General features: G+C 36.5%; 1 protein-coding gene across 6 annotated transcripts in view; it reads right to left on the reverse strand.

The window, feature by feature from the left end:
* Pcm1 (pericentriolar material 1) overlaps positions 1-13,965 on the reverse strand; it is a 91,101-nt gene that overhangs the window by 47,097 nt on the left and 30,039 nt on the right. For 4 of the 6 annotated variants that reach the window (XM_013025482.1, XM_013025488.1, XM_013025471.1 and 1 more), the window contains 9 exons: positions 13,595-13,793; positions 12,339-12,512; positions 11,350-11,507; positions 11,022-11,260; positions 6,505-6,653; positions 6,247-6,376; positions 4,514-4,654; positions 2,919-3,109; positions 1,411-1,608 (listed from right to left, as the gene is read on the reverse strand). In XM_013025482.1, the coding sequence (XP_012880936.1) occupies positions 1,411-1,608; positions 2,919-3,109; positions 4,514-4,654; positions 6,247-6,376; positions 6,505-6,653; positions 11,022-11,260; positions 11,350-11,507; positions 12,339-12,512; positions 13,595-13,793 (1,579 nt within the window). The remainder of the gene's footprint in view (positions 1-1,410; positions 1,609-2,918; positions 3,110-4,513; positions 4,655-6,246; positions 6,377-6,504; positions 6,654-11,021; positions 11,261-11,349; positions 11,508-12,338; positions 12,513-13,594; positions 13,794-13,965) is intronic. The other 2 variants (XM_013025478.1, XM_013025503.1) reach the window with 1 other exon arrangement.

A 13,965-nucleotide genomic window follows, 5' to 3' on the forward strand; every position in this document is an offset into this window, starting at 1 on the left:
CTACTCAGGAGGCTGAGATCTGAGGATCGCGGTTCAAAGCCAGCCCGGGCAGGAAAGACCGTGAGACTCCTATCTCCAATAAACCACCAGAAAACCATAAGTGGCGCTGTAGCTCAAGTGGTAGAGCGCTCGCCTTGCGCTGAAGAACTGAGGGACAGCGCACCAGGCCCAGAGTTCAAGCCCCACGACCGACCAAAAAAAAAAAATTTAGCCAGGTAACAGTTCATTATCAAGTGGTATTACACTACTTATTGATGTGTTGTTATTGGGGTTTTTTTGGTACCATATATGGGGCTTGAACTCAGGCCTGGGAACTGTTTCTGAGCTTTTTTTGCACAAGGCTAGTGTTCTACCACTTGAACCACATCTCTACTTCTGGTTATTTTTTTGTTAGTTTATTGGAGGTGAGTCTCACAGACTTTCCTGCCCAGGCTGATTTTGAACCTCAATCCTGAGATCTCAGCCCTGAGTAGCTAAAATTACAGGAATGAGCTGCTGGCACCCAGATATAAACACTTTTATTCAGGAAATTATGTTTACTCTTAATATTGCAATTAATCTTTTCTAACTTTTTTTTTTCAGGATAGGATCTTACAGTGTTGTCTAATATTCTCCTGGCTTCAAGTGATTCCCACCTCAGCCTCCTGAGAAATCAGGACTTATACATGTAATTGCAATACAATGGCAATACAATTACAGTATTTTTGTTGAAAGGTATTTTTCATTATCTATGACTTTTTCATTTTTGCTGTTCACCCTCAAAGATGAAAGCTAAAATATGAATCTTGATTCAGTTTAGCAGGAATTGAATATTATTATTCTAATATCACTAAAAATACATCAATGTCTTTGTCTCCATTTCTTTGAACAGAGATCCTAAAACCTTTGAATCTCCTAAGTGATAAATTATATCTTCTTATTTGTAACAAGCCTCTTCTAACCATATCAGAGTTTATACTGAGGTGATCCTCAGAAGGCCTTCAGGACAAGGGGAGTGGTCATCAGAAAAACCAACCAGGTCATTAGAGGTTTATAACTTTCATACTCAACACTCTTGACCTCCAGGGAGGGCAAAATAGACCAGAGATTCAAATTACCAATGGCCAATGATTCAATAAATCATAGCCACATAAAAAGCTCAGAGACCTTTCAGGTTGGAAGCTCTTGTATACTTTCCCATTCTAAAATGCCCGATGTATCTCTCGTACCTTACTGCTCCTAAAGGTAGATACTGCCTTTGAAGTTTCTCAGTTTTGAGTTTTTCTAGCAAATCTAAGGAACTATAGGAATATTCAGCCAAGACAAGAAATGCAGTTACCCTGGCACTTTGAAAATGAGCTGAATTTTAGGACACTTAGCTGGTTCAGATATATTTAAATTAAGGCAAACAATCCAAACTCGGAAACTAACCTATTTTTAGTTTCCTTTACATTATAAGAACTATGATTCACACCATTAGGAAACACAGGAAAATTATCATTGGAACTAGCATCTTGTTCTTCTTCCTCCTCTTCATCTGTCCGAGCAATTCTTTCAGAAAGGTAACCATCTTCATCTCCCTCTTCATCTAATGCGCACTGTGTAGAGCCTCCCCAGGTTGCCATTGTTCTAGTGATTAAAACATGTAACACAGAAATCATATGGAAATGAGCTACTTAAAATCTATTACCTGACAGATATTGTATTAAACAGTTTGCTATATAAAATTTCACTTAAATATATTAACTATTAAGTGTCACTCTCCATTACCTAGTATACAAAATGTTTAGCTGTCTTGTCACAAAACAATTATCAAAATAAATTAACATAACCATACCATTTGGGGCTTTTATCCTAAATTAAATGTCCTTCACCTTTCCCTTGAGTAACTTCTCTACTTCAGTGCCATCCAACAAAACTTTCTGCAATATTGGCACTGATCTTTATTTGTGCTACCCTATTCAATAGATGCTTGGTAGTGGCTATTTGACACTTTAAATGTTGTAGACATGACTGAGAAAATTAATTTTAGATTGAATAGCCACCAATATCCTGGTTGCCACACTAAAACATGCAATCTAGATTGCTGGTTTTGAAACCAGGTGCTCATCAAAATCACCTGAAAAACTTCACGAAAGAAAAGAGGTTCAGGCTGGTGGCAAAGTTCAGAGGGTAGAGCCCACTTAACAATCATGAAGTCTTGAGTTCAAACTCCCATTACTATATTCCACAAAGGAATAAGTAAGTAGTAGCCAGATAGAAGAAAATATTGTATAGTTTGACCAATAAAATGTATATTAGGAGCCCAAGCTCTAAGAACAGAAAAAGTTATTGTAAATGGAGAAATACCAGACAATATGAAAGGTGAGATCCCAATAAACTGTGATTTTGAAACTTTAAATCTAAATATTATGATATAGTAAAGTAACTGACTATATAGATCAAATCTTTTGGGCATATCCTAAATATGAAAACTTAAAACTTAAGTCTTGCTTTAATACCTTTAGGACCTTTACAAATAGTAGATGTACAATTTGTTAAAAAATGCTTATTTCTGCTCTGATAGAAAAGAATTGCAAAACATCTAGCCTTTTTCATTCTATAATTTTAAATTTGACTAAGAGAATAAATTTATAAAGCTCAATAGGAAATGTCCTCATTACCTTGCTCATGTAACTGTAACCCCTCTGTATAGTATTTTTACAATAAAAAATATACAAAAAAAATACAGAACACCTATCACCATAGATGTATAAATATAGTGCTACGAACAGAAACATGCTGTAAGACGTTAAAACAGAATATAGTGGGATTCAGTTTAACTGAATCATAAAGTCATTAATACTTCAATAAAACATATGGTTTATGAGATTAGAAAATGAGGCTGCTTGCCTACATATTTAGTCAGGCTTTCAAGGAAAGATTTAAAAACCTCTTACTTTTCTGTTCTACTTTGCTGAGGTGTGCACAAGTTCTCAGACCCATCACTTCTCAAGGACACAGCCACTGGAGATGTTGTTTCAGCTAGGCCTTGTCTCCTCTGATGTTCAGCCATCAGAGCTTCCAGCTGTTTTCTTCTCTGTCTCAGCTCTTCCCTTAACATTTCATGTCTTCGCATATCTGACCAAAGCTATTGTTTTAAAAGTTGGAGGAAATATTTATATACTTATTTTACCTTAAAGCTTTCTATTTGCATGCTAAGATATCCATGAAAGCCAGTATATTTCAGTGACTAAAAAAGACAATATTTTTTTTTCTTTTTTGTCGGTGGTGGGGCTTGAACTCTGGGCCTGCACTGTCCCTCAGTTCTTCAGCTCAAGGCTAGCACTCTACCAACTGAGCCACAGCACCACTTAAGGTTTTTTCTGTTTGTGTGGTGCTGAGGAATTGAACCGAGGGCCTCATAAATGCAAGGCAAGCACTCTACAACTGAGCCACCTTCTAAGCCCCAAGACTATATATATATATTTGTCTGTTGTGGGGCTGAACTCTGGGAACCGTCCCTGAGCTCTTCAGATCAGGGCTAATGCTCTACCCTCAAGTGCCACTTCCGGCTTTTTCTGCTTATATGGTGCTAAAGAATCAAACCCAGGGCCTCATGCATGCAAGGCAAGCATTCTACCACTGAGTCACCTTCCCAGCCCCCCAAGGCAATAATTCTTAATGAAAACAAGTAGCATCTGAACATACTTCAGTAAAATAAAACCCTGTATTTTAGAAAAAAACTATTTTGTATAAATTATATGTAAATAAAGTACTGACAAACAGCTCTAACTGAAATTAGTTTTGTTTTTCACTACGATTGCCTAATAAAGACCAAATATAACAGTACCAGTGTTTGTGTTTATTATTTTTTGGAAAAAATTAATTTACTAATCCAACTGAGAGACCAAACACCTTGTTATTTAAAAACATATTTTGCATAGCATATTTGTCTTCTATGCCTGAAGCCAAGACACCATCAACAGTACCAGAAAAGAAAAAAGCTTCAATTTTCAGTTCCCTTTTTGGTTCTGGTCCTGTGGCTTGAACTCAGGGCCTAGACACCGTCCTTGAGCTTTTTTGCTCAAGGCTAAGTGTTTAATAGTTGGGTCACAACTCCACTGGCTACCTTTTTTTTTCCCCTTTTCTTCTAAGTGATTAGTTGGAGATAAGAGTCTCATAGACTTTCCTGCCTGTTTAGTTTTGAACTGTGATCCTGAGATCTCAGTCTTTTGAATATCTAGGATTTCAGGTATGAGCCACCAGTATCCAGCTCAGTTTTCCTTTTTAACATGGGATTTAAGACCAACTTAGAGGGCTGGGAATGTGGCTTAGTGGCAGAGTGCTTGCCTAGCATGCATTAAGCCCTGGATTCTACTCCTCAGTACTACATAAATAGAGAAAGACAGATGTGGCACTATGGCTCAAGTGGTAGAGTGCTAGCCTTGTGCAAAAGAAGCTTAGGGACAGTGCCCAGGCCCTGAGTCAAACCCCAGGACTGGCAAAAAAAAAAAAAAAAAGACCAACTCAGAAACAACACATTCGCCCATACCTCATTATCTACTACTGAAGAATCTTCAGGCTCATAAACAGATTTGCTTGTACCAGCCTCATTTTCATTAACAGTTGGGGTTGAAGTAACAGCTGGCAGGTATTTTTTTGTGGGACAATTACCCATACTAGCAGCTGACAGCTAAAAAAGAATTGACAAAAACTATTATGAAGTATTAAAGCAATTACATTAATTGAATAAAACTTTATTTCTCCAGAACTCTATAGCTACATTTAATCTGTTACTACCAGACTTCATTTGTCATCATCACTCAAAGATAACATATGAAAACAAAAACTAAAGATAATGAATAGAAACAGAAACACTAGAGAATAATGCTAGTGGAAAAAATTTTGTAAATTTTTATCTCAACTCTTCCCACATACTCCTCTGGCCATTTTTTAGGTTGGGAATAAAAAATTTAAGAGTTTAGAAGATACACAGTTCTATTAGAAACATATTTTTTGACATGCTTCTCTTTCTTCAAAAATAAAATGTAACTTGCTAGGCACCGGTGGCTCACGCCTGTAATCCTAGCTACTCAGGAGGCTGAGATCTGAGGATCTCAGTTCAATGCCAGCCACTTAGGAAAGGCCATGAGACTCATCTCCAATTAACCACTCAGAAAACCAGAAGTGGTGCTGCGGCTCAAGTGGTAGAGTGCTCACCTTGAGCTGAAGAGCTGAGGGACAGCGCGCAGGCCATGAGTCCAAAGCCCCATGACCAACAAAAATAAAGAATAACCTAACCAATAATTTTTGGAAAACCTCAAAAAAATTTTATTCAATTTTCAAATACCCCTGATACTTGATTATTTGACATGGATATCGTTTATTCTCTGTTCAATCTCCAAGACCCATATTATAATGTTTTGTTTAATAAGCAGAAGTATGTACATTTAATATTAAGACAATAATTAATTTCATATATAACTTGTGATGATATAAAGGCTTTCTGATATAATTCTAGACCAACAAAAAGGAAATGCTCGTCCATGGTTGCAAAGTTTAAAGCAGAATATTTTAATAGTGGAGCACAAGTGGCTCACACCTGTAATTCTCAGGAGACTGAGATGTGAGGGTTCTAGTTCAAAGCCAGCTGGGTATGTGCGCGCATACACATATTTTAATATAATAATTATTCGTGAATATTTTTGTGCTAGTCTTGGGGTCTGAACTCAGGCCTGGGTGCTATCCCTGAGCTTTTGTTTTCCAAGATAGCAGTCTACTATTTAACCCACAGCTCTACTTCTGTTGGTTTTAATTTTGTCAGTTGTGGGGCTTGAACTCAGGGCCTAGGCACTGTCACTGAGCTTCTGTGTTCAAGGGCTACCACTCTATCACTTTAAGTCATAACTCCAATTCCAGTTTTCTGGTGGCTAGAGATAAGTCTCATGGACTTTCCTGCCTAGGCTGGCTTTGAACCATGATCCTCAGATCTCAGCCTCCTGAGTAGCTAGATTTACAGATATGAACGATTAGTGTCTGGCTTGATTTTTTTTTCCTTTTTCATTTTTTTGCTGGTTAAGTGGAGCTAAGATTCCCACAGACTATTCTAGTCCCTAAGAATGGAAATAATCAGTTTATTCCCATGTGTCATGTTTTATCAGAGTATAAATATATATGCTTACTCCATTTAATGTCACAAAACTAGATATAAATTTGCCAGTCAAGACTACTTTCAGCTGCTATTAGATTTTAAACATCTTATTCAAAGTGAAATTTTAAAATCACCTGTAGATCAGGACATGCCTTTTGCAAAGCTTGAATTTTCTCTTGAATCTCAATCAGTTTCTTTCTTTCTTCCTGCAATTGTTTTAGCTCTCTCTGTTGTTGCTGTAGTTTAGCCTCGTAAAATTTCTCTCTGTAATTATATTGACATTGTATTTATGGACTCCAATAAAATATGGTTAGTAGTATTAAAATAATACAATAACCAAGTAGTTTTGCTATAACAGCCATTACCTTTTGAAAGACCAAAGCTTATCATACCTTGCCTTTTCATTTACTCCAGTATCTTTCTGTGTTTTACTAGCATTTCCTCTTGCATTATTTGAATTTTGTTTGGTGTCTTCTGCAGGGTACAAATCACCCAAATTTGATGTATTGGCAGAGATAACTCCATGAGCTGTATCATCATCCTAAAACAACATAACGAAAACCAGCATGAGCCACATGCCAGTGGCTCATGACAATAATCCTAGCTACTCCGGAGGCTGAGATCTGACGATTACAGTTCAAAGCCAGCTTGGGCAGGAAAGTCTGTGAGACCCTTATCTCCAATAAACCACCAGAAAACTGGAAGTAGCGCTGTGGCTCAAGTGGTAGAGTAAAAGCCTTGAGCTGAAGAGCTCAGGGACGTGCCCAGGCCCAGAGTACAGGCCCCATGACAGACCAACCCCACCCCCCAAAAAAAGGAAAACCATCTTGATAACCAGACACCATCTAATTTACATCTACTAAATATGCTAAGATATAAAGTTACATAGTTCATATAGAAACCACCTAATTTTTACCAAAAAAAAAAAAAGTATTCTCTATCAGCAGCCAAAAGCGAATTACTAAAAACCAAACTGGGTAAATTTTAAATGTGACTCATCAATTTTTCAGTGCTATGGTGCACTGGTGAAATTGAATCCCCACTGTTAGGTACTGAAAAGGACAGAAACATAATCCTTCTAATGTTGATTAGATGTAGCCTTTAGAAAGTGATTATGCTCAGATAAGATCACTAGTGCAGTCCCCACAATTGGATTCTAGTGACTTTATAAGAAAAAAGAGAGATTATGTGATGTCTTAAACTACTTCAGGATTCTGTCATCACCAGATGTGGACTATTAACCTTCACAAGAATGAGATAAATAAATCTATTTTATTATAAAATTACCCAGACCCAAGCATCTCATGATAGAGAACAGATTAAGATAACTAGCAATAACAAAAATTTGGCTACTTTTTCTTGATAGGTAAGCTATCAAAAAATAGCCTTCTACAGAACATCTTAAAAACTAACTTAACTCATTACTGTTATGAATAGGGAGGCTAGGAAAAAATGTGTTGTAACTAGAGAAATGAGAAGCAGCTTCACAAAGCATTGTCACAAACAAAAAGTGGAAAAACTAAATAAAAGCTAAAATTAAAAAGAGGACTAGGGCTGGGAAGGTAGCTCAGTGGTAGAGTGCTTGCCTTGCATGCATGAAGTCCTGGGGGTTTGATTCCTCAGCACCACATAACCAGAAAAAAACATAAGTGGTGTTATGGCTCAAGTGGTAGAGTGCTAGCCTTGAGCTGAAGAGCTCAGGAACAGTGCCCAGGCCAGAGTTCAGGCCCCACAACGGACTGCCCCCCCCCAAAAAAAAGGAATAAAAGCTGTCTAAAATTTCAGGTGGTAATATAAGAATGCCTCTACAACTGAAATATTAATAAGCTATTGTATTAAAAGATGACAGTGACTGACTAAAGTATTATCATTTTAAAATATACTTCATCACAGACTAAGGAACTAAAAAAGGAGAGTCTTACAAGACATATAAAGTTTAATATTTGGAATTTTCTCATCTCTGATTTATCATTTTTGATCTCAGAACATTCCCTAAAACAAGTTTGATTTACATAGGCCTGATATTGAACTGGGAAGGTGGCTCAGTGGTAGAGTATTTGCCTCACATGCATGAGGTCCTGGGTTTAATTCCTCAGCACCACATAAACAGAAAAAGTCGGAAGTGGCTCTGTGGCTCAAGTGGAAGAGCGCTAGCCTTGAGCTGAAGAGCTCAGGGACAGCACCCAGACCCAGAGTTCAAGCCCTACACATGTACATATTTATGAAATTAAGTTAATTTAACTGTAATCCACCAAAAATTAATTCCTCATTTCTGTTGTAGTATCCAATTTAAAGTTGTACATCTGAAAAAAAAAACTTGAAGGAAAAGTCATTTATAATAAATAAAAGAACATTCAACAGAGCACAAATACTATCATTTGCTTTAGAAACTTTTCCCCCCCAATGGTAATATTGGTTGGGTCCTGGTAGTTCATTACTTTAATCCTAGGAGGGTGAGATTTGAGAACCACAGTTCGAAGTAGTTCCAGGCAGAAAAGTCCATGAGATTCTTATCTCCAATAAATTACCAAAAAAGCTGGAAATGAACCTGTGGCTCAAGTGGTAGGGTTCTAGCCTTGAACAAAAGAAGTTCAGGGACAGCACTCAGGCAGAGTTCAAGCCCCAAGATTGACACAAAAAAACTAACAAAACACACACACACACACACACAGAGAGAGAGAGAGAATAACAAAAACAAATAGTAATAGTGTAATCAGAATTTCCAGGACATTCAGAGAAGATTCCATTCCTAACCCTAAGTGATTCCATTCCGCATAAGCAATGAATGTTAAATTTAGTAACCTTCCAGATACACATTGTATGTAGGCAAAATAAATACACATATTTGACTCACATTTCTATGTGTTGTTCCTATTGCCTTACATATCCAATCATGTTCATAAACATATTTAAGTATCCTCTTTCCTCAACAGCATTTGAGGAGGGTGGGGGAGGGAGAGGGAGAACACAAGGCCTTGAGTTCTGGTAAGGCTTGCTTTTTCACAGTAGGTATTCTACTACTTGAGTCACAATTCCAACCCAGTTTTTTTCTGGTTAAGTCTCTCACAGACTTTGCTGCCCAGGCTAGCGACACACCATAATCCTTGAAACCTCAGCCTCCTCCTAGGATTGTGGGAATGAACCACCAGTGCCTAGAGAACAGCTCTTCCTCTAATAGCGAAAATCTGGAAAAGCCAAAGGTTAATCCTACTAATGGTCAATAAAGATATAGTATAGTAGCCAGGCGCTGGTGGCTCACGCCTGTAATACTAGCTACTCAGGAAGCTGAGATCTGAGGATAGCAGTTCAAAGTCAGACTGGGCAGGAAAGTCCGTGAGATTCTTATCTCCAACAAACCACTAGAAAACCAGAAGTGGCGCTGTGGCTCAAGCAGTAGAGTGCTCGCCTTGAGCTGAGGAGTGCAGGGACAACACCCAAGCCCAGAGTTCAAGCCCCAGGACCAACAACAACAAAAGATATAGTATACAAATATAAAAACATGCCATCAAAGGTTAGAGGAAATAAACTCGCTTATACATAAATGTTTAGACAATAGTCACTCTGAAGAGTCATTGAAGTGTCCTTTAAATAAAAATGTATACGAACAGAAATACTCTTAATTTTTCATATATATTCTACAAAAACACAAAAAGGCCTGTGTAAGAAGGTTCACTGGAGCAGTTTATAAAAAGAAAAAGTTGGAAACCATAAAAGGATATATCAGTAAGATGGTATAACTAAAAGTTCACGTACATATGTACTGTGTATATATGTGCAATATTGCAAATATTTTAACTAGCTGTAAAATCACATTTATAATTATGTTTATAATTACATACAATACATGCTGACAAAGGTTCTTCAAGACACTGTACAGCAGGAGGAAAAAAAGCAATAAAATGTGCATTGTGTAAGTTAGAACCACTTATTTAAAATAGGTATATCCTCAATGTGAAAATGTACAATATTTACATGCACAATGAATGTAAACAACAATTTATAAACCTCTAAAGAAGTTATGAAGGCACATCAAGGAGTTTAGGCTAGGCACTGGTGGCTTACATCTATAATCCTCAAGAGGCTGAGATCTGAGGATTGTGGTTCAAAGCCAATCTATGCAGAAAAATCCAGGAGATTCTTATCTGTGTCTCAAGTGGTAGAGTACTAGCCTTGAGCAAAAGAACTCAGAGACAGCATCCAGGCCCAAAGTATAAGCCCATGACATCCTCCCCCCCCAAAAAATTTATGATTAATAAGTTCTAATTTTAATTTTTTGGCTTTATTAAGAAACCATATAAATTTTCTTCTGTTATATCAAAGAAGAAAATGGTTAGATATATAGGCCTTAGTATGAGAACATCTAAATGCTGTTGGGCATAGCTTTATAACTTATTGTTTATTACCTTTGGTAATATTATTATTTGGTAATATTATTACCAAAGGTAATAAACAATATCTGTTTTATCTATTTAGTATCTATCTACTTTACTGCATGACAGAAGGTTGAGGGCATCAGCAAAAAAACTTGGTTTAGTAAATAAGACTACACTGAAACATAGTAATGCTCATGTGTTTATACATTAGTGCTACTTTTACATAAGAAGTTGTGAAAACTGAATACAATATGAGTAAAATATCTATACTCATCATTAACAAAAATGTGTGCTGATGTTTGTATAGTATACCAGTCTTCAAAACTGCCAGATAAAAAATAAATGGAGGACTAGGATTATAGCTCAGTGGTAAAGTGCTTGCCTAGCAAGTGTAGGAACTTACTTGCCTAGCAAATCCCTGTTACTGGTATAAAAGAGAAGAGAAATGTACTATCATAATTATAAACAACAAAATAGCCAAACATATAAATTTTACTTTTTAAGATTGTACTAACAATTCATCATGTATTATTTACCTGCACCATAGCAACAAGATCTTGTAGCTGTCTAAGTTTCTGTTTTGCAGCCATAAGTCTACTAATCTTCTGTTCAAATTCTGCATCTTCTGGAGCCTCATCAACCAGACTGCTTCTATGACTTGATAATGAAGCTCCACTTACTCCCTCTTCTTCTGCTTCTTCCTCCTCTTCCTCATCATCTTCACCTTGTGCTGCATGCATCCCCTGTTCTCCTTCTCTATTGTATCGACAGTCTGCTAAAAACGTCATTCAAAAGAGAACTGATGAAAGAAAATCCAATTAAGAATATCAAGGCAAAATCATCTCTGAATATAGACCACCATACCTAAAGGAGGAGGCATATTTAGACCCCTGATGTTGGCAGCAGATCTGTTATTAATTTCACAATTTGAATTAACTGATCTCCCATCTCTATTATTAGAAACACACTGTGTATTACTATTACTATTTACTTCATTCCAGGTGGCAGATACTTGTGGATTTCTGGGGAAAAAAAGAAGAAAACCTGCAGTTATTTAAGGTTAAAAAAAATAATTAAGGGTTTAAGAGCTTTAATAAAACAGCTTAAACTAAGAGTAACATTAGCTATCTTTTTGTCAGTTGTGGAGCTAGAATTTAGGGTCTGGGCATGCTGTCTCTAAGCTATTTTGCTCAAGACTAGCATGCTATTACTTTGAGCCAAAGCTCCATATCTGGTTTCCTGGTGGTTAATTGGAGATAAGAGTCTCACACTTTACTGCTGAGGTTGGCTTTGATCTCAGCCTCAGATCACAGCCTCTTGACTAGCTAGGATTAGAGGCATTTGGTTTGCCTGAATATTTAATACTTTATATATTTAACAGCTATGGATAAACTTCGATTTCTGTTTGTTTGGGTTGGTTGTTTTGATTTGCATTTCCTTTATGGCCATGAATGTAGAGCTTGGCTCTTGGCTATCCATTTTAACAAATTTTAAGAAGTCTATGCTTGCTTTTCATTAACTTTTGTATATGTGTTACTTGGAAACTTATGGGGAAAAGACATCTGAAAAACCAAAATTACATCTGAAAATAGGTATAGAAAAGTGCTAAATGTGATACTACTTACACTTTACTTACATTTAATCTGACAGTAACCTTATTAAATTACTATAGGCAGTACTTTCCTATTTCTCTGAAGATGTTAAGAATGATTACACTGCCCTACTTTGTTGTGAGCTTGCAAGGGAAAAACTTAAAAGCAAATAGTAAACACATCATTGAGGCATTTCCCCCACACTGAGAAGTATTAGGTTCAGATGAATACGTTGAGAAAAAAAACAAACAATATCCTTACCTAATATTCGTAACAGGTTCAGAATTTTCATGCTCAGAATCATATTCTGACTCTTCAGTTTCTTCATCTTTTGTGTTTTCATTTACAGTATCTATCATCATATCTGATGTTTGTTCATAATAGTGAACTAATTCTCTTAGTTCATTTAATCTCTTACGAACTTCATTTAACTTCCTGATAAAAAAAATCTAGTATTAACAGCCATTTCAGAAAAAACAAAGAAAGCATGTACTATCTACACACAATAGCAACCAGAACTAAATGCCCCGTAGATCTATCCATAAATGTTAACAGCAGAAAACGCAATGTCAAAATACATCTGTTTGCCAGGTACTGGTAGCTCATGCCTGTAATCCTAGCTATTCAGGAGATTAAGATCTGAGAATTGCACCCCAAAGCCAGCCTACCCAGAAAAGTCCAGGAGACTCATCTCCAATTAGCCACCAGAAAACTGGTAGTGGAACTGTGGCTCAAACTTGTAGAGCACTAATCTTGTGACAGTGCCAGACCCTGAATTCAAGCCCTACAACCAACCAAAACAAACAAAAATCTAAGTTTATCCATAACTGTTAAATACAAAAAACATTAACTATTCAGGCAAGTCAGATATGCTGACATTATTGAACATATATAACTTTCCAAATTTGTCTTTATATAAAAAGACCTATAAAATATGTAATACTTTAAAAAAAAAGTAACAAGTTTGTTGAGTCTTCTACAAAGTGTCAGGAACTATATCACTTTTTTAATCCTTAAAAGCCTTTATGAATTGAAATGTTTCACTGTAACTCCATAAATATGCAAAATTATTATGGGTCAATTACATCAAAAATATATTAAAAAATTTTATAGACAGAAACATTATTCCTATTTTGCAGTAGGGAAAACAATTAGTAAGGCTAAGTTATTTGTCCATACTCACAAGAACCTTATGCAAGAAAATTTTTAGGACTATGTATTATTCTAGAACCTGGGCTCTTATCATTTGAATATAAAATATTTTACTTACAGTTCTAGCTATTTTTGATCTTTTATTGAAAAGTAAAAAAGTATCTGTTCACAAACTACCTGGATTAAAATGACCCATTTCCCTTTGAAACTTTTAAAATGCACATATAAAACACACATGCACCCACAGATACAAAACATACCATAATATCATTTAAGAACAAATTTTCAATAGATAAAAAAGAAAAAATTTATCCCCATTATTTAATTCTAATCTATGTCAACAGTGATAGTAAAAAATGTTTTACTGGAGTTTTTCAGTTGGATTTAGATGGCCTTCATTTTCACTCTCATTCTGAGAAACTAGAGAAGCTGCAGGGTAAGGAACAGCTGTAAGGCTACTGGATTCTCCACTGACAACTGGTGCCAAGCCTACAGAAGCAGAAGGTGCTGAAGTTGTACTTCTCTGATCCCCAGTCCTTTGTGGAGAGGCTGAAGAAGGCACAACTGCAAAAGAGGGAAAAAATTTACCATTAAAAAAAAAAGTTACGGGCTGGGAAGGTGGCTCAGTGGTAGAGCGCTTGCCTTGCATGCCTGAGGCCCTGAGTTCGATTCCTCAGCACCACATAAGCAAAAAAGAAAAAAGCTGGAAGTGGCGCTGTGGCTCAAGTGGTAGAGC

This window comes from Dipodomys ordii, unplaced genomic scaffold, assembly GCF_000151885.1.
Source record: "Dipodomys ordii isolate 6190 unplaced genomic scaffold, Dord_2.0 Scaffold4, whole genome shotgun sequence".
NCBI lineage: Eukaryota > Metazoa > Chordata > Mammalia > Rodentia > Heteromyidae > Dipodomys > Dipodomys ordii.